The sequence below is a fragment of the Rhineura floridana genome, chromosome 5, assembly GCF_030035675.1.
Source record: "Rhineura floridana isolate rRhiFlo1 chromosome 5, rRhiFlo1.hap2, whole genome shotgun sequence".
Taxonomy (NCBI): domain Eukaryota; kingdom Metazoa; phylum Chordata; class Lepidosauria; order Squamata; family Rhineuridae; genus Rhineura; species Rhineura floridana.
The window spans coordinates 65,370,186-65,391,232 of record NC_084484.1 but is presented as its reverse complement, the minus strand read 5'-3'; the positions used below and the strand labels follow the sequence as shown (position 1 = coordinate 65,391,232).

Sequence of the window (21,047 nt, the reverse complement as noted above, 5' to 3'; positions counted from 1 at the left end):
TACCCGCCTTCTCATTCCTTCCATTCCTGCTTTCTTAATGCACAGAAACTCAACCACAGTGGGTAAAATTCAAATTCAAGGCTTGCTGATTATGTGTCAGGCTTATCCATGTCTCATTCCTCTTCCATCAACCTTTTTGTCTGTGAGGAAATCAAGTCACTCAATAAAGACAGGCTTACTTTTGTGTTTGTCATTTTATTTTAATGAATATTAAAGTACTTAGAGGTTTGTGATGCTCACAAGGTACATAAATCCTGTTAAATGAATAAATGATGGAGTCTCTGATGTTTTGGTATGTGGTTCTCCACCATGCATTCAAATACATGTCTGAAGGGTGTTTCTAGTGACACCCTTAAAGGCAATGCACCACTAAATGACAGGTATTGGATCAGAAGATCAGATACATGCAAAGTAAACACACATCTGAAGCTACCCTAAATCACTATTATACAGGGAATAGTTGGGGACTTTGCAAAATATTAGGTTCGCTCCATCATTTTTGTACAGTAAAACATTAATTTGCCCATCATCTTCCTCCTTCAAAGTTTGTACCAAACATTGTGATCTACTTTGATAATCAACATTCTGTCCTTTATGGGTGATGAGGTCCTGTCTAGTAGCAAGCTAAATAGACTGGGGTCTTACGTTATTTCTGATCAGCACGTAAGAGGAAACAGTTAACCGTTGCAAAATATATGCATATGTATGGTCATTTCCTGAGCTACACGTACTGCCAAAACAATATCTTCTAGCAGACTTCTCATCCCATCACATGTGGTTATTGCATGCTATGAATTACACACTGGAGCAGGTAACTACTACTTTATCTTTCGTCAGAATAATATTTGAATTCTGTAAAATATGTGTGATTTTTCAAGGTCATTGTTTGATTCTAATTTTTTTTTACAATGAATTATATTGTACCTACTGATGTAAGACCACTACTGATTGCTTAACCAATTGTAAATTATTATCAAAGCTGCTCGCCTAACAGCTTGCTAGCAACAACTAACTCGGGGAGAGGAGGTGTGTTATGAAATAACTATAACTATTATTAAAAGTTAAATTAGCAATGACTGTTAGAAGTGAGTTGTATATAAGCTGCCTATGTTTAAGTGAAGTTGCATTTTAGTTAAAAGCACAAATGAATTCATTAAAAATGTTTCTGTACTTGAGACAGGCCGACACACAATATGATGACTTGGAGTAATTTTGAAATTGCTGTTCTAGCGGATAGGGAGCAAGACCACTGAGAGGTGTGGTCAAGGAGCTAATGTGGCCTAGGGGGAGTCCTGAGGGTTAAAGAGGCCCAGAGGGCTGCTTTTCGCCCCCTGAGCCTGAGGTTCAACATCTCTGATCTAGAACCAGCCTCAGAATTTCCACTTGAGATGAAAAGGCTAAATAGATCTCCACTCATTCTGTGGTTTAGGAAACTACAGCTTTGATTTATATAAAATGTAATTCACATTAACAAAATCTCTTTCATTATCATTGAGTGCTTGTGGTATTTAAACCGTGATAACATAATCTACAAAAATGTTTAAATTCAAGAGCTTATGCCACTATAATCGAGTAACAACTGTTCTAAGTGTGAATATGTGTAATAAGCCCAAACCTATTTAAATGATGCTTTATTCGAAGTAGGGATGCTTAGAATTGTGCTTTTAGGTTATAATCCTATACGCAGTTGCTTGGAATAAGTCCCATTCAACACAATGGCATTCACCTGTGAATTAACATGCATAGGGTACTATCCAACTAAAGTGATACTCAGAATAGACCCATTGAAATAAATGTACTTAAGTCCACTGATTTCAATGGGTGTACTCTAAATATGACTAACAATGGATGTCACCTATAGTATTGGGTGTGTGTAGGGTGTTTTCTCTTTACTGCTATAGTTTATAGCCATATTTATTAGCTGGACAGTGTTTGAAGGTTACTTTCAAATTTCTGCTCCACTGTTTGTACATATTTTTAAAGTTTTAGCAATGTGCTCTCCGATTTGCACTACCCTTTGATGGAAATCATTTCAACCACTTCCTTATTTCCCCTGTTTCACAGCTTGAAATTCTGCTTTACAACACCTCCAGCATTTAAAGGCCTGAGCCCATGCAGCTATCATGTAAAGGCAACTTTAAAATCACGCCACATGGTGACTGCTTCCAAACGGCAAGCTCTTTCTGTGCAGTGATGCCATCCACAGACCAGGAAATTTCCTGTGTGACACCACTGGACCTCAAAGATGAGCTCTTATGGTGCTGTGGAGGAAATCATCCAACCATTGCAGCTTTCCCATAGCAGCTGCTGTATGTGCGTCAAAATTGAAGTTTTTTATTTTTAGGGCACTTATAGATTGTCACTGTTTTGGGGTGGGATTCCATAACATATGAGTAAATTCAGGTTGCACAGTTAACGTTGATTTGGTGCTTTTATGCAACAACCCTGCTCACTGCCCCACCCTCATTATTTGCAATAGGGAAATGATGGGGAAATGCACTGAAAAGTGAGGAATAACACTTCCTTGACTCAATGTCATATAACCTCTATGCAGCAGATAAATCAGAATGAATGCCCAATAAATAGCTAATGGCCTCTAATCTCCCTGCAAACTTTAGTCTACAAACTATCAGGATGAATGCTCCGTAAACAGTTGGTCTGGAAGCAACCCTACTTTTATTCTTTGATATCAGTCAAAGAAGAGTTTTCTTCTTTTTGAACTACAATCAAACATGATATCTTTTTGTTACATATTTTTTGACATATCATCAAGGAAGAGGAGCGTGGAGATTTCTCAGTAATAATACTGCCAGAGACATGGTGGTTGTCTCATTCATTACTACTAGCTTTCTTTGTTTTGCAGTATAGTTGTATATTCATCTTGGCTAACTAGAGCTATCAAGAAAGAAAGAAAAGAAAGGCTATTTTAGGGGCATTTTAAGTGGAGAGAAGCTTCTTTTCTACGTCAAATTACACTCGCGCACACACACACTGGCTTTTGCTTATATAGGGTTCAAAAGGCAGGTTAACAGCAACAAATAACAAAGTGGCATGAGGTTATGTGAAGGAGGGGAAGCAGCAGGTGGGGAAAGGATTGAGCACCCCACCCAAACTGCTTCTCCACTCAAAATCTTCCTACCCACATGCTCAATACTGTATTTTTCTCTCCCCACCTGTCTCAAAACCCAGCTCCTGATTTACTGGAGAATGGAGTTTAGGAAATGTACCATACTTCTTCCTCAAAGCCCTCAATATGCCTTCCAGAGGGGGAGGGAGGAGGAACCTCCAAAGAAGTTGCTGGTTGCTGACCAGCTCCAGGCGCTATTGGATGAAACCGATTATCTAGATCCATTTCAATCGGGGTTCAGGCCTGGTTTTGGCACTGAGACTGCCTTGGTCGCCCTGTTTGATGACCTATGTCGGGAGAGAGACAGAGGGAGTGTAACTCTGTTGATTCTCCTTGACCTCTCAGCGGCTTTTGATACCATTGACCATGGTATCCTTCTGGAGAGGCTTGCGGAATTGGGAGTTGGAGGCACTGCTTGGCAGTGGTTCCGCTCCTACTTAGTGGGTCGTCTCCAGAAGGTAGTGCTTGGGGAACATTGCTCGACACCGTGGGTTCTCCAATGTGGGGTCCCGCAGGGTTCGGTTCTGTCTCCCATGCTTTTTAACATTTATATGAAGCCGCTGGGGGCGGTCATCAGGAGTTTTGGAGTGCGTTGTCATCAGTATGCTGATGACACGCAGCTCTACTTCTCCTTTACATCTTCTTCAGGTGAGGCAGTCGATGTGCTGAACCGTTGCCTGGCTGCGACAATGGACTGGATGAGAACTAACAAACTGAGACTCAATCCTGACAAGACTGAGATGCTGTTGGTGGATGGTTTCTCTGATCGGATGGTGGATATATACCCTGTCCTGGATGGGGTTACACTCCCCCTAAAGGAACAGGTGCGTAGTCTGGGAGTCATCTTAGACTCTTCCCTCACACTTGAGGCTCATGTAGCCTCGGTGGCCCGGAATGCATTCTACCAACTTCGGTTGGTAGCCCAGCTACGTCCCTATCTGAGTAAGGAGGACCTCTCATCAGTGGTACATGCTATGGTAACCTCGCGTCTGGACTACTGCAATGCGCTTTACGTAGGGCTACCTTTGAAGACGATTCGGAAGCTACAGCTAGTGCAAAATGCGGCGGCCAGACTGCTAACAAGAACTAAGCGGTCTGAGCATATAACACCTGTGCTAGCCCGTTTGCACTGGCTTCCAATATGCTTCCGGGCCAGATTCAAAGTGTTGGTACTTACCTATAAAGCCTTATACGGCGCGGGACCACGATATCTGTCGGAACGCCTCTCCCGATATGAACCGGCCCGTACACTACGGTCTACTACGAAGGCCCTCCTCCGGGTTCCGACTCATAGGGAAGCCCGGAGAGTGGTGACAAGATCTAGGGCCTTCTCAGTGGTGGCCCCCGAACTATGGAATGGTCTCCCCAAGGAGGTGCGCCTGGCGCCGACACTATCATCTTTTCGGCGCCAGGTTAAAACCTTTCTCTTCTCTGAGGCATTTTAATTCCTGTTAATTGTAAATTATTATATTTTGATTTTAGACTGTACAGTTTTGTGTACAGTTTTGTGTTATTTTTATTGTATTTTTAATGTTCACCGCCCAGAGAGCTGTTGCTAGTCGGGCGGTATATAAGCTTAATTAAATAAATAAATAAAAATAAATAAATAAGTACATGGAGCCCCTCCTACCCCACTGTCCATCAGCTGGGCATAGTGCAATCCTTCTAGCTATTACCAGGAATGTGAGGCTTTTCAGCACCTAGCACAGAGCTATTCTGTGGCCTGCCTCACTCCAAGGCTCAAGTGTGCAGGCTCTCTCACAAGGAGCATGATCTCTTTGTGTACACAGGATGGGACAGAAAAGACCTTAGTCTGCTTCTTTTAATGCCACTGACATTCTAGATCCTGTGGGCTAGAATCTCATTTGTTCTGATTCAAATAGGATTTCCTACCATCCTACTTTCTTTTTGCCCAGGATTACATTCATTCATCCATCTATTTAATTCACTAATAGGCAAAAAAACCCTTGCAGTTTAAGAACATACCTATAGCCCTCGGATATTTCTATCAAACTTTAAAAAGCAGGGAAATTGGGCAGCTCTAGTGAATGCACCAGGGGAGCAGGAGATCTGACCTCCTCTCTGAGTTATTGTACTTCCCTACAAATTTGTCAAAATGCAAACACAATTTGGGTTGGTCTTTCACAGTCCAATTCACTTCCTGTGTAGCTTGGAAGAATTTGTTCTTAAACCACAAGGTTTTTTGCCTATTGGTGAATTTCTCTGTTTTTTAATCCGGGAGGAAAAAATGGGATCCTGTGCAACTTTGCCAAGAATGGACTGATCATTTCCACACTTATTGAGTTCAGTAGGATTTACTCCCCTGCAATCATGCTTAGGATAGGTGAAACTGACCACAGGGGATGGGGAGGGGGGAAGGGAACCAGGCAGGAGAGGAAAGAGGATGTCAGGTTTGATCATTTGCATGTTTATTGAGTTCAATGGGATTTACTGCCGTGCAATCATGCTTAGGATAGGTAAAACTGACCATGGGGAGGGAGGCCTGGAGTGTGCAGGGAAGGAGGAAAAAGGAAGAGGGGAGGAGAAGAAGGAAGGAGGGATAGAAGAGGGAAAGGAGGGGAAAGGCAGGTCTGATCATCTGCATGCTTACTGAGTTCAGTGGGATTTACTCCCGTGCAATCATGGCTAAGATAGGTAAAACTGACCATGGGGGAGGAAGAGGGGGAGGGGAGAGCAGAGGGAAGGAGGAAGGGTAGAGGGGAGCAGAAGGAGGGGGAGGGGAAAGGAGGGAATTGAAAGGGGAGGGGGAGGGATGAAGAAAGAGAGAGGGAAGGGGCAACAGGGAGGTAATGGGAGGGGGAGGAGGGGAGGGCAAGTTTGATCATTTGCATGCTTATTGAGTTCAGTGTGATTTATTCCTGTGCAATTCTACTTAGGATAAGAAAACCTGACCATGGGAGAGGGGGAGGATGAAGGGGAGGGGAAGGAGGAGGGGAAAAGGAGGGGATTGGAAGGGGATGGGGAGGGGAAAGAGGGGTGAAGGAAGGGGGAGAGAAGGGGCAAGAGGGAGGGGATAGGAGGGAGGAGGAGGGGAGGGCAGGTTTGATAATTTGCATACTTTTTGAGTTCAGTGGGATTTATTCCTATGCAATCCTGCTTAGGATAGGTGAAACTGACCTGGGGGAGGGGCAGGGAGGAGGAGGGCAGGAGGGGGAGGGAGGAAGGGGAAGGTGGAGGGGAGGAGATTGATGGGTGGGCACTAGGCAGAGGGGAAGCCCCTTTCCTTTCCAAAAGGAAAACATTGTGAACAGTATTCTACAGCAGGCACATGTAGCCTCCCACCCAAATTTAAACCAAAGCTGTCCCTGGCCACATCCACACGAGACCTTTATTTCACTTTGGACAGTCATGACTTCTCCTAAAGAATCCTGGGAATTGTAGTTAGTGAAGGGTGCTCAGAGTTGCTAGGAGAGGCCCTGTTCCCCTCACAGACCTTCAGTCAGAACGACTGACTGTTAATCCACTCTGGCCACTGGAGCTCTGTCAGGAGAATAGGAGTCTTCTCTCAGTGCCCTTCACAAGCTACAGTCCCCAGGATTCTTTGGGAGAAATCAAGTTGTGGTATGGGTGTGGCCCCCTGATTAGCCAAGACAAGCAGCTGGGAGTCTGGCTTTTAGAACACTGACAGTTGGTTCTTACGGAGCATGCCTGACATTATCATTCAGTTCAATGCTAAATTTCTTAATTAAAAATCAGCCAGGCATTTTTTAAAACTTTTAAACTGCAGTAGACGAAGGTCAGAGTATGGGGCAAGGTCAGTAGTAGGATTACAGGTACTCTGTGAACATGGCTAATTTTTAATTAATGTCAACAGATTATGAGAACTCTGACTTTAAAAAGTCCAAATGGGGTCTGGTTTTTCTCTCTCTCTTGTCACACTTTGAACTCTCGAATCTCTCTGACTGTTTGGGGTATCACCATGAAAATTTAGAGGGCTGTTAAGCAAGCATTTCTGAGTTCAGGAATATATGTTTGGTAAGATTTTGTTTTGAAATGAGCTTGTGGGAAGCATCAGAATGACATGGGGGTATTTTCAATTTAACATTGCGGAATGCGAAAAATCTGTGCTGACTATAGTATACAGCCACTCTCGTGGCTGTATAATTAATCTGAATTTTTATAAATGCAGTTAAAATGAAATAAATAGTTTGCCATTCTGGCTGGGGGGTTTTTTAGAACAGTTTTGTTTCTTAATTGTCTAGCCCTCTCCTCTTTTGTGTATGGATCTACATATGTATGGGAAGCAAAGTGGAGCTTGAAAAGCCAGCTAGAAAACAGTATTATAGACAGCAAATAATAGAAAGTACCACCAGGGCAAACATGTTGTCGTTACTATCTCCACAAAGTACGTGCATATGAACAAGTTTTGAAAAAAACACAAGCAAAAAGTATCTATGTTTTACTCCAAGTTATGTGTCGCTGATGTGATCTAATCTTTTTTGCTTCTGTACTTGTTAGTGACTCCACAACTCCACTATACAATTGTCTCTTATCTCATGTATAGAACACTCGGTGTGACCCTTAAAGCAGACCCTTAAATGGAGTTACACTAAGTCCAGCACGCCTATGCACCTCCACCTCTTCACCTGCAGGAAACCTCAAAGCCGGTCAGTTGGAGCTGCAGATCCTGACCCAGGTTTAAAATGCAAAATGTACCCAAAAAGCATTTTCCTGTCTGTACTATTCAGTGCTTTCTGTGTTGTGACACCATGCCTGACTACAATTTATGTACAAAACCAAGTTTCCAAAAAATGATTTTTGATAAAACAAGAATCTTCCCCTTTTCAGTAGATGGTATATAGGTTATGTGGTTTTCCTTTTTCCCATCCTACAAATCCCTTTTTCAATGTAAATAATTTGCTTGTTAAAAAATAAATAAATCCCCAAACCAAATAAAGACATCAGAAAACTGACTACATATATTTGGTGGCAGGGGAAACTATTGGAGAAAATATACTTTTCCTCATTTATTCCTTTGGAAATGTATATACAAAATCAGTGACGAATCCATAAATCATTGGGTATAACAATCCATCATGGATCATTGGGTATAACAGTCACAGGAACAGAAGAGAAATGCAGCCTAAGTTGCTCTTCTATTTGTATAAGATACGTGAGTAATTTCTACCAAATCACCCTCTGTGCAAGCACGTGCACACACAAAAATTCTATACCATATTCCACACTATTCCTACGGTTTTTGATTTTTGAGAAGTTTCCATTCACAGGAGAGAAGTTACGATTTAATCACACTATTGTTACTAAGGGTAGAGACACAGTTACTGTTCTGCAGGTTCCAGTTCATCTCCGCCTCTCTCTTCTGAAAATGGGAGCACACCATGCTAGTCAAACTCCACCCCTTTTTATTCTTAAAAAATAATGGCTGGATGAGCTCGAGTGTTTTTTTAAAAAATCAGTTTAAGACGTATTTTGCAACTGATTGGTAGATCTACCCATTAACCCTCCAGGTGTGGTCAAAGGAAATGCTTTGCTGTAGGCTCAGGCAGAGACAGTGATTGGGCCAACACTTTGTTGTGGGCGGTCCTGAAAGACCTGAAGTCACTAGTGGGGAAAGGAAGTGTGTCCTGCTGAAGGCAGAGTTGCTTCAAAACCATTCTTACTGCTTTTGAAGTGACTAGTGTGCCCACAGCCTTAGACTGTGTGTTGTGCATTATTTCAAGTAGCATTATTTCCCCAGACTTGATTGTAAAAAAATTATAATGGTGAAAATGATGGTTCTGGCAGAAAATAAGAAGGTCTTCAGCCCATTCTGCAGTTTGTTAGTCTTACAGATAAATGTGGCTACCTCCCCATAAGCATGGTTAGGAATGGTGGGAGTTGTAGTTCAGCAACATCTGCAGGAACACAACTTCCCCAACCCTGCTGTGCATTTCTGCTCAGAAGTAAGGTCCACTAAGTTCAATGAGGCTTAGTCACAGCTAAGTGGAGCCTTAAGATGGTAGTGGAGAAATCCCTGTGCATTCTCATTAAGTTACTACCTACTAATATACTGTCATTTATATCAAATTCCCAGGGAGAGATTCCTGGGTCAGATTTTGACATCCCTACTGGGTGAGACTACCTCTGTGAAAGTATGTTGGTTACTGTCATATTGTGATTCATATGTCACATACAAAACAGCTTTGTTTGCTTAGGCAGCCAAACATATTCGTGTAATTACTTCGAGTGCTGTTGCAGTGGCTGTGCAGGGGATTGGCTAAACTGAACTTTGCTTCTGTTTCATTACTGTAATATATATTTTTCATTTGATTTGTAATGGCTATTAGTCAAATACAATAAAATGATGGAAAAAAAGAACAAAGGAATTAAGTTAGAACATTTTATAAAAGATCTCAGGTTATTCTGAGTTTTGCCGACAAAGCACAGGTAATGTCTGCAATCACGTAGGAAACAGGATGGATGGGGAAGAGTTTACTTCTCACTAAAAAATCACCTCGTGGGAGCGGCTAGTTGCATGTCAAGCAAAGCTCCCATGGCTTTCTATTCTTGGCAGCCATGACAGTTATTCTAGTCACTTTACTCTTGTATGTACTGCAAGCTCCAGAGAAGGCTGCATCTTAATCAACAAGGTATACTTCTGTTATGACCCTGGGGTTGGACTCATCATCATCAGGGGAAGAGGCTGAAGATTCAGAGTGGAAGAGGATCTTGTTCTCAGGACAAGCCCCAGATGTGACTGCTAACACAGAAGCATCAGCACAAGAGGAGCCTGGTGTGCCAGTACCTCTACAGTCCGATAATGTTGCCTTGCCCTCCTCTGGCTCCAATTCAGAAGGTGTAATAATAGCCATCTATCTCCCCCTTCCTTGCCTCCATCAGAGCTGATGACTGCTAAAGTAGATTGAGCCCTTTTAAATGAGTGTGTTGCTCTCACTGAAGGAGGAGCTAGCTTCTCAGATAGAGCTGCAGCTTCTGTGTAAGGCTCAGTCTGAGGTTGAATAATGCTGAAACAACATTTGAGCTCTGTTTTTATGGTAGGAATAGCCAACATTGTGTCCTCCAGATGTTGTGGACTAGAATTTCCATCACCCCACCCAGCAGAGCCAATAGCCAGGGATGATGGGAATTGTAGTCCACAATATCTGGAGGGTACCACATTGGCCACCCCTGTTTTATGGAGTGTTCAGCCAGAGCCCTTTATGGAGCTGTCCAGGGTGCCATTGAATTCTGGAATCCTGGCCTCATCTCAATCTAGATTGCTCATCTCAGTCTAGCTCTAGAACATATGCATTGGGTCAGAAATAGGAATGGAGGAGAAAGTCAAATCAGTTCAAATTTTAATGAGAACGTACCTAACTCATACTTCCGCAACAATAAGTGAACTGAAACACAGCTATCCTTTGAAATTCACACTTCTCCAAATTTTGCGATGCAGTTCTCCAACCAAATAATGTGTACAAAAATGCATATATTAGGGGAATGTGTGCATAAAATGCATATATCAGTGAAAACAACATAAAATGCATTATATTAAGGAAGATTGCTTGCAAAAATGTATATATCAGATAGGGCTGTGCACAGACTCCCCCTGGATTGGGAACTTGCCCTGTGCCAGCCTGGGGAACTTCAAGGAGCTTAAGGAGTATATGATCCCCCCCCCAATTGTATTTGGCACAACAACCTTATATTAGCCTAGGCCATAGTGACTGGGCCAAAGATATCCAGCAAGCTTCATGGCTGAGTAGGACTTTGAAACTGGGTCTCTCCTGTCCTAAACTGACATGATATCCATGGACAGTGAAGACACAATAGATAAATAATAAGCCAGTCTGAGGCATGTAACAAACAGCAAACACTGCTAGCAACCATACTATCAAGTAGACCACATACGAGGAATCTTTGAACCTTCACATGTTACTGAACTACAGCTCCCCTCATCCTGGTCATTGGCAATGTTTGTTGGTGCTGATGTGAGTTGTAGTGAACATCTGAAATATACTGTTTGCTTCTTAGTTTCTCTCAGTTGTGTGGAAAATGAATGAAAAGATGTCAGGATGATGGTAAAGGTCTGGAAGTTGGATGCAGGTCTCCAGGCACAGAGAGGCAAGTGATAGAGTTGCATTCCCACAAGAAGTTTGAGGCTGAGAAATGGAATGCATTGATGTTTCTCATATTGACCAAACCTTATCGCCCCACCCCGCTACCCTCCCTAAAAGGCACAAAAATTGTATTCAGATGATATTGCAGAGCTTGGAAAAGTTACTTTTTTGAACTACAACTCCCATCAGCCCAAGCCAGCATGGCCACTGGATTGGGCTGATAGGAGTTGTAGTTCAAAAAAGTAACTTTTCCAAGCTCTGGATATAGGTGCAAAATTTATTATAAGTTCTCCTTTGACTGGACCTGACTTTCTCTTTCCACAACAGAGTACCCATTTTTTGTATCAGCACACAATGCCACAAAAAAGTCAGTGTCTCACATGCCCAGACAAATGCTTATTAGTTTGCTTTTAAAACTGTACACCAGACAGTTTGCACATGATATGAACTATAAAAAGGAAGTTACAAATATGTTCAGCAGTCAAAGCCCTCTCTTTGCCTTGTGATGCATGTGACCATTTAGAAATATTTCCTGTCACACTGGCATAAATATGTTATTAAGTACACTCCAGGCATGCTAGTGAGATGCCCACCAAATGGTGGGCATGTGGATGGAACTGTGGCCATAATGGTGGATTGTAGCTGAATATGTGAGTACACAAACTTCAACTTCCCTACTAAAATTGCTGTGCCTCATCTTCCTTCCTTTGACCCCTTTCCTTCCCCTCTTTGTCCCTTGGGATCCTTACCTCTGTCTGTTGCCTTACCTGCACCCTAACTTCAGCTGCCTTCTTTCCCTTTTCTTTTCAGTACTATTCAACTGCAGAGAACGTAACCTTGCTTTCACAAGTCCTCTATTGTTAAATTCTTTCTCAGGTAATAGAGACATGGATTATTGCTCACTTCTATATATCCACACCCATTCTTAACCGTTTGCTTTCAGGTCTAGGAAGCACAACGGACTTTGCCCCTGTTGTTGCTAGATGTGCTAATAGGGCTGAGGTCAGAATGGTGATTGGTGGACTGGTTGCTGTGGTAAAAATGGCATTGCTATCTACAGTAGTGTAGTGGTAAATTCAGAAGTGCAGGATCCCTTCATGGTAATCACGCCACGCACCCTCACAGCCATGCCCCTCACTCACTTGCTGTCTGTTGTCATTTCCACACTCCTCAGTCCTTCCCATGTGCACCTATGTGCACCTTGTCCTACAACAGCAGACATACCTAGGAGCCAATCAGCATGAAAAGGGAGTCTGTTAGTTTCTAAGAAGAGTCTTCTCAGTGGCTGACTCATCTCCTTTAACTTCTCTCTTTACCCACATCCCTTCACTCTCTCTTCCCTGGCAGCAATCCCACTCATTCATCTATTGGACCCACCAATGGATTTCACAAAAAGAAAGTTCAATAGGCTACCAGTTCTGGTCTTTAGAATTCACCTTAAGTTAGGGGATGTCACGGTGGCAGAAATATACACCTTGCTCTTGGGTAGGGGGTGACTTGTGATACCTACATTTTTCTGCTAGCCACAGGCCACTTCCAGAATCCCATAACTTGGACCCAAATTTGCACTGAAATTATTTAGAAAAACAAAACAATGTTGTGATTAAAAGTCTTGTATATGCACATACTTTTAAAAGGATCAGGATATGTTTATTTCTGTTTATTATTTATTTGTTTGTTTGTTTGTTTATTTATGTACCACCCCATAGCCGATGCTCTCTGGGCAGTTTAGTTATCTGTTTTTCTTTACTCTGTTTTTCCTCTCAGAGACACAATATGGTTTCTAATCATTATAATGCATAATCATGCAAATAATAGAACGAAATGGTTTAGCTGCAAATGAATGTTTTGAAATGCTTCACAGTCTTCTGCTGATCTTCAGTGGATCTTCTTCATAAGAAGAAAAACACCACTACCATATGGCAAAGTTCTGTTTACAATTAAACAAACCTGCATCTTGCCAGATGCACCAGCATATATCAATTAAAAAGTACTTCAGCTATGAGATAATTTCATGAATGCACAAAAGTCATGCTGTTTGATAAAGAAATTAACAGTCATTCTGGAATGGCTAATTTAATACTGCTAATTACTATCTGAAAGAGCAGTGAACAGGTCACAAATTACGTGCATTGCAGACTTATCAGGACTAGGAAGGATTGTATGTTAGGGAGTGGTGCCACTGAAGAAACCACAACTAAGTTTCCTTTCACGGTTGTTGGGTTTTTTTTGCAAGAGTTATGCTTCATTTATCAACTTGTTTTATCTTGAGCAACAGACGTAGATAAGAGTCTAAAGCACATAGAGTATGTCTGAGGAGGACACACCAGAAATAGCTGATGCGGTCTCTGCACCTGGTTCAGGTTGGTGACTATGTCTGGTCTAGGACCCCATTTCTGAGTTTTCTCATGGGGAAGCCTGTGTCTTATTAAAGAGATACCCATTTCTGTATAATGTCCCTTATGACATCTAAGAGTTATTGCGAGGAACATGGTTTTACAGTGAATGTATGCACATAGAAACCTTGCTCCTATACTTTTGACAATTGTATAGAAGAGGGGAAATTTTGGAAAGTTCCAAAAGCATGCAGTTGAATACTTATCATTCAAGTGATAAGTGGAACCTTCCAAATCCCCTCATTCTATGCAACTATAAAAATTATGTATGATAACGGTACAGGAAGCCTCTCTCTCTGCATTTATTTACCCTGCAGTATTCTCCAATGCAGAGTGAAACAGCAAGATGAGGTGTCTCCAACCTGCCATCTGATGTGGAAGGCTCAAGCACTAACTTGCTTCTTACAATAGAGCTGCCTGCAGTTTCAAGCAGCAAGCACCTTTTGCAAGGAGACATCTGTGATGTTCCTATATTAATGTATATATGGTAAGTGTTGTTGTTTTAGAAGATACATGGTAAGTGGAGTGAAAGAGGGGGAGTGAATGCGAGATGATTGGCTGAGTGTTTAAAATGGCTGAATGTATAAAAGGAAGAGTGAGAGTGGAATCTGGGGGGGAGAAGAGAAAGAGTGGATTGCTTGGTGGGGTTTGAGAGAGTTGTTTGCCAGGAGAGAGTGAAGAAGGAGGGGGGTGGAGTTCGGATTAGTATTGAGTAAAACCATATGCTTATGTGCCTTAAGAAGAAATCTTGTTAATCTTGTTAGCTTTGTTATCTGTAATAAATACTTAATTTGGTTTACCAAAGGCCTGATCCTTGGCTGGGGTTTCACAGACCAGAAGGGAGGGTAAGGTAATGACCAAGGCTGAAGGGGAACAGTAACGAATGGTGGCAGCGGTGAAGAGAATAACAATACCAGTATTCAGAGTCTCTGGGAATACTAGTATTGGGACGTTACTGGTGGTTGCCTAGCAGGGGGATCTGTTGAGATCTGTGCTAGAGCGGATAGGTAAACCATAAGAGAGTGCGGTCCGGACTGGTGGAGTCCCTGGTGGTGCCTAGAGACAGGCAGTAACCACGAGCAGGTAGGAACCTGACAGGGAGAGCCAGGGAAGGACGCACCACAACATCACTAGAGCTGTTTCAAGCAGCACGCTGGTGCACCCCCTCTTGAGTAGTTCTCACAGAGAGGTGAAGTGTGCATGGAATTAGTTGTTTCTTTTCGAAGTTCAAAATCCTATATATTTAGTGGAGTTATCAGAACTGTACTCAAAACATGGAAGCACTGTTTATATATACTAATATACAGTGGCATTATTTAATGTCATAGTATCTCAGTGTATATCAACAGTTTGCCCATATTTTAAGTGCTGCGTGATACTTTTAGTCACTCAGATATATAGCATTTAATAGTTTCTAATAACATGAGCATCTGCGAGACCCAAGTTGTAGCACAATGATGTGCTGCTTTTAATCAAGATATCCATGCAGTAGTTCAAAGAACACATTTTTTCATCAGAGTAGATAATTCAGAGACAATCACTGTGTGAGGGTTTTTTTTTTGCCAGTTTGATTTACTTTGTATTTGCCAACACAAATGTCATCTGAAGTCAGACAAATGGGACGGAAATCTCTGCATTTAACATCTTTGGTTTAATCTCTGTGGTTGACCTTTCATTCATATATAGATGTGAGCAATAAATTGTGTTCTATTATAATCCCTTCCCTCAAAATCAGTTATGTGAAGAACTACAAAAATGAAGCCATTTGTCATCAAAACACTTGACCTATGCAAACAAACAAACAAAAAAGCAAACATATCCCAAGCATCATTGCAACACATGTTGCTGAACTTGGATCTCTTTCATTACTTTGATACAGTACTGCTGATGGCAATATTATTAATATAAAATAGTAAATTGCTGGTAAACTGGAAACCCAACAAAGTAACCTATAGATCAGCCCCAAGTTCTTTACAAATATCTTCGCAAATGCATCACTATCAACCTGGTTGATTCTAGTTTGAACTCTACCATGTATCTGCACTGAAACTGAACTGATTAGCAGAGACCCACTAAGGGTTTTGGGCCACTTATGCTGAAATGTCTGAGCTTCCCAAATGGGGTATGCTGTCTCCAGCCAATACACAAGAGATTTTAAGGTTAAAACAAATGTCTTAGGAACTTTAAAAAAATTCTACTCTGCCCAATAAATTGCCATCCCAAACCGAGCAGTCTAGGTATTAGTAAGAGAGAACCTCTAGCCCACCACTGCAAGCCAGTGGCCTTTAACTCCCTGCCTGAGGCAGGTCATGAGGGAAATGAGCAACTGTTATGTTTTTGTCTCTCTCTGTAGTCAATCCAGGTTATAATCCAGTAGACATAGCACCACCAAGGCAGAAATTGCATTGCTCATTCAGTCGAGTTGGTATATGCATACCACTGCACTGGCCTGGTTTGGACCAACTACCATTTAACTCCTCTTCACCCAGAACTATTTCAGCAGTAGCCATTCCAGCTGGACGCTATAAGATCAGTTATGTAACTTTAAGAATTCTTACCCGAATTAGGGCACAATCTAACCTCCTGATCTGTCACACTGGGAGGAGGTTGGCTGGGATGTAGGTGTCTCTCTGCCCAGCATGGAACATCTCCTTCAGTCTCTACTGTGGAGCTCCTCTTCGTCCACTAAAGGTGTGGGCAGGAGGAAGTACTGTTGGGACATTCCAGGGGTAGAAAGGGACAGAGCTAACTCAAGATCTGCTAGATCCTGAGGAAGCCCCAATACTGTTATTTGACAGCAGAGAGCCCATTCTAGGTCTGATGCATTGCCATCTTCAGACTGGCATTGCCTGAACCAAGATTTTGCTTTCTCCTCTTCCCTTCTGCCCCGAGCTGCAGATGTGGAGTATAGGAGCTGGAGGCTCCACCCCTTCCTGGTTCTCCATAAGGTCCTGATCCAGACAGGTGCTTCCATGTGCTGTCTCATTCTCCTGAGAAGCCTCATTTGTAGCTAACCAGTTACTATAGTGGTGTTTCTGAAGTTCCTGTCTTTCTCCCTGTATTGTCTTCTTGTGAGACCCTGACAGCTGGCCAAGAAACCAGGCAGCTGGCGTGGGGATGTCTAGTCCTGGGAGAGGATGCCCAGATCAGTTGACTCTTCAGGCTTACTGGCAATATGGAGATCTGATGAGGAGACCTCTGGGAGAGCTAACTCTGACAGTTCCTCATCATTTGAGGTGAGGCAGATGGTGGCTGGAGAGTGAGCCTTCTTGCCTATGATACCCTGCTTGTGGAATGCTTTCCTCAGGGAGGCTTGCCTTTTGGCAACTCCTGTAGACAAAACAGGTGAACAGCGTTTGCTTTTTTTTATTAGGCAAAGGCTTTTAATCTCTCATGGGTTTTAACTTCTACTGAAGATTTTAGTACTGCCTTTTACTTGTTTTTTAGTTATTATAATTGTTTTTTGTAAGCTGCCCTGGAAAGGTAAACATGTTTTCATCATCATCATCGTCATCATCGTCGTCATCTTCCCATACACAGAGTCTTACCTCCACATGAAACATCTTTCTCATTAATTGCAGTAAAGAGGCCAGCTCTAGGCATCCATCCTTTTCAGTATATGCAGAACAGCACCTCAGTGTTAGAGAAATGATTTATTAATAACAGTAAAATAATTGTAATAAAAACAGTTTATCATATATTATCCTGTATACTCTCAGATGTTTTATTGATATGATATTGTACTTGTACATTACTTAAGTTCACATTGGATCAATATGTTTTTTGTTTTTGCCTTTTCTCATAGGAAGGGTTTTTTTTAAAAGTATCATTGTTGTTTTATATACCTGTCACAATTATCCAGCCTGTCACAATTGTCCAGCTTTCCAATACATCTGGGTTAGCAGTAATAATTTAAGAATTTTTACACAGTCTTTAAACAACAAACTGAAGATATAAAAATACATAATATTAATATATAACAGCAACAGTAATTATTTGTACACACTCTTCAACCAATAAGGAAAAGAAAATAATAATAAACTAAATCATCATCATCATAATCAAAGTCATAGAGCTCTAAACAATTTAGCAATAAATTAAGCTGGAAAATCAACATAATTATCATCTAATTTCTACTCTGCTCTTTTTCTAGATTGCAGACCTAAGCCTCAAGATACAACCCTGCAGACTCTCAAGAGCCAACAAGTAAATCAAACAAAATGGATAAAAATGATACCAAGTTGGATAGTGCAACCCTGGACATGCTTAAGAACCAAGGCATCATGATCACTTTGCCAGTAGTGTACTCGCTGATAGCCATCATCAGCATTCCAGGAAACATTTTCTCCCTCTGGATTCTCTTCTTTCACATCAAGCCCAGAACAACATCAGTCATCTTCATGATTAATCTTAGTGTTACAGACCTTGCACTGGTTTCATGTTTTCCCTTCCAGATTATATATCACAGTCATAAGAACCACTGGTCTTTCAGCAAGAACCTGTGTAGCTTTGTCACAGTGATGTTTTATGCAAATATGTATTGCTCCATAATTACTATGACCTATATCAGTTTTGACCGCTACTTGGGAGTGGTATATCCAATGACATCCAAAAAATGGAGAAGAAAGAGATATGCAATTTCAAGCTGCTTTGGGATGTGGTGTCTTGTACTATTAGCCCTGTGGCCCTTAGCAGCAACAGACCTGACTTATGAAGTGAAAGAACTGAACATTACAACATGTTTTGATGTCCTCAAGTGGGATATGCTTCCCAATAAGATGGCATGGGCAGCTTTCCTTTTACTGCCCTTCTTCTTCTTCTTCTTGGTCCCATTCACAGTGACAGTAGCCTGCTATATTGGCATTATTCGGAAGCTGATCCAGGCTTCTCACAAATATGGCAACGGGCAGAAGACCCGGTCAATCTACTTAGCTGTGATAGTCCTCTTAGTTTTCATCATTTGTTTTGCTCCCAACAACTTTATCCTGCTGGTGCACATGGTTAGCCGTCTCAATGGCTCGGAGGGCTACTACCACATTTACAAACTCACCTTATGCCTCAGTTGCTTCAACAACTGCATAGATCCATTCATTTACTACTTTGCATCCAAAGAGTTTTATCAGAAGTTCAAGCAGGTGATAGGCCAGAAGGTGCCTCTGATTGACAGCTGGGAGAGTAGAAGAGAAAGCTTGTTCTCTGCTAGGACAATGTCAGCAAGATCAATGTCGAGTGGACATGTGGAAGGGATGAACTCACCTAAAGTATGTTTGCAAAGACATGAAAGTGTGTTTTAATGCTGGTGTTCAAGTGGGAAGAGATAGCATGCTGGGGTGTCGAAACTATGATATGACGACTACATCAAGGGATAAGTAATATACATTATGAGGCATTGGAGCAGAATTCAACATAGGGTTGCTGGTTTTTATGACAGCCCAAATATATAATAATGTTCTGCCCTAAGGAACCATATATGAAAAAAGCATTCATTTATTTGCTTAAATTAAATAAACATTTAACATTGACCAATTTCATCTCTCTTTCTTGCTCATAGCAGTCAACTCAAGTCATCTGTCTTTTAACCTGTTCGGCTTCAACATATTGTGGTTACAGTATAGAGGAATATATACTTTATTGAGCTCTTAACTTCCCTTTCAAATGATTGTTTTGAGCAACATTAAGCTTGAAGTTCTTTTGACCAAATTTTATAAACCATTAAAAGGAAATTAAAATCAATTACTGAAATGTAAAAGCTAGGTTGGAAAATATTTTCCATATGAATAATTCAAGAGAAATTGAACCTGTGTGTGTATTATACAGAAGTGCAACCATTCAATGCTTTGTAGTAAGCTAGTGCAAATGTTATTGATCTTTGGTGGTGATGTAAACAAAAATATTAAGATATGTTGGACTGCATTACATGGGATTTAAACTGAGATATTTACTTTTTGTATTAAGGATTTGATTGATTGCTTTACTTGGAATTAAAGGTGTGGTTCTCCTGAAAAATGTTTCAATCTTCCCAGAAACCTTCTGATTGATCAATCAAAATGAATAGAGCTAGAAACTGGAAAAATGAGTCTCCTCCAACACATAATTCATGAATGTATAAAATGTGAATATGAGCTGAAATTATTCCTAAAGCTAATTTTATAAGATATTAAAGCCATTCATAAAATGCTTAATCTAATGGAGAATATTTTATAAGTTTTCAGTTCTATAAGTGTACAATGTTGGGATTTTCTTTTGTGTTTGCTTTCTTAATGGTATGGTGTGTGTTTTTTCCTATTAAAAAAAGTCCACTATAGTGAAAAAAGTTGTTATGGATATCAGTGTAAGTCCTAATCCCTAAGGTTTATGTATGGGAAATGCCCGGAAAAAATAGGCTGCATTCCTGTACTTCCTTGGAAGAAAGCTCCAACAAATGCAATGATACTTACTTCTCAGTAGGCAGACACCTATAGGGTTGCACTTTATTATTGTGAACCAATTATTAAAAGGAAAAAGTTTGCTTGCTTTTTAGTGAATCATGTATATAAAGAACAGAATGTGTTTTGTAAAAAATAAAGTATCTCAAAAATTTATCAGCTGGTGTTTTCATGGCCTTGCATATCAGACGTCATATGTACTTAGAATTATAACAGATATGAGATACAATGTATATTAGAAGATAAACAATAAATGACGCTTTCATTCTACAAACAAGGATACACATTCCTGGCTGCTGCTACGAGGCCCCTTTCTCCCTATCAAAATGTAACTCAAACATGTGAGGGAAAAGGAACTTCCACAGTCCAATAGTCCATCCTATGTGGCTTTTGACTTGCCTTACACTGCAGTGCTTGCCTCCGTTACCAAGTAAACCTCACCTCCTATACTTTGACTGCTAAAATTAAACATGTCTCATCTTCATACTTTCTTTTAATCTACCATTGTGTCTTAAATAATGTGTTTGTACCAAATTATACATTTCTAGCCAATATTGAAGTATTTTAAACTATTTGGGGAGATGTTGGAGAATTCTGATGGAAACGGGAATGGGGGTTGCTGAGGTTTACTAATCCATCCCATGTCTGGAATGGAAATAAATTCAGCAAATACAATGGGTTTTCAAGGTTGTTGTTTGCAGACAATATGTAAATGATTGTTCTCATTTGCATTGTTTCCTTTGCATTGAAATGAATGGTGTGGGATAACATATTAATAATGTGATTAAGTGCATAATTAATTATGCAAAATTCCCCCAGTGATGAATAATGTAGTTTTTGCTGGAAGCCAAACTGCAGCAAAACGGAAACAGCACTGCATGTGGCAGTTTGAAAAGGGTGGGTGATTGCCAGCCCCAACTTGTCTTCTCAGCTTGCTTCCACTCACTTCCCCCTCCCTTGTCTCCTGCTTCTTCCATCCCTTGGGACCTTTGCCACTGTCCTGTTTCAGCTGCACTCT

At 41.1% G+C, this 21,047-nt stretch overlaps 1 protein-coding gene across 8 annotated transcripts; it reads left to right on the top strand.

Moving 5' to 3' along the window:
- Positions 1–744: 744 nt before the first annotated feature.
- LOC133384977 (P2Y purinoceptor 8-like) lies at positions 745–20,185 on the top strand. Of its 8 annotated transcripts, none has more exons than XM_061627022.1 (5): positions 745–811; positions 7,653–7,755; positions 13,937–14,091; positions 16,681–16,840; positions 17,758–20,185. In XM_061627022.1, exon 5 carries the CDS (start codon positions 17,825–17,827, stop codon positions 18,896–18,898), a length of 1,074 nt encoding a protein of 357 aa, XP_061483006.1. In that variant the 5' UTR covers positions 745–811; positions 7,653–7,755; positions 13,937–14,091; positions 16,681–16,840; positions 17,758–17,824; the 3' UTR covers positions 18,899–20,185. The 8 variants fall into 8 exon arrangements, with proteins under 8 accessions (XP_061483006.1, XP_061483000.1, XP_061483005.1 ...); XM_061627016.1 differs by having other exon boundaries at positions 13,922–14,091; XM_061627021.1 differs by having other exon boundaries at positions 7,653–7,784; positions 13,922–14,091.
- The last annotated feature ends 862 nt before the right edge of the window (positions 20,186–21,047 follow it).

Coding starts and splice junctions, on each gene's coding strand:
- LOC133384977 (XM_061627022.1), top strand. CDS start 17,825: ATGGATAAAAATGATACCAAGTTGGATAGTGCAACCCTGGACATGCTT.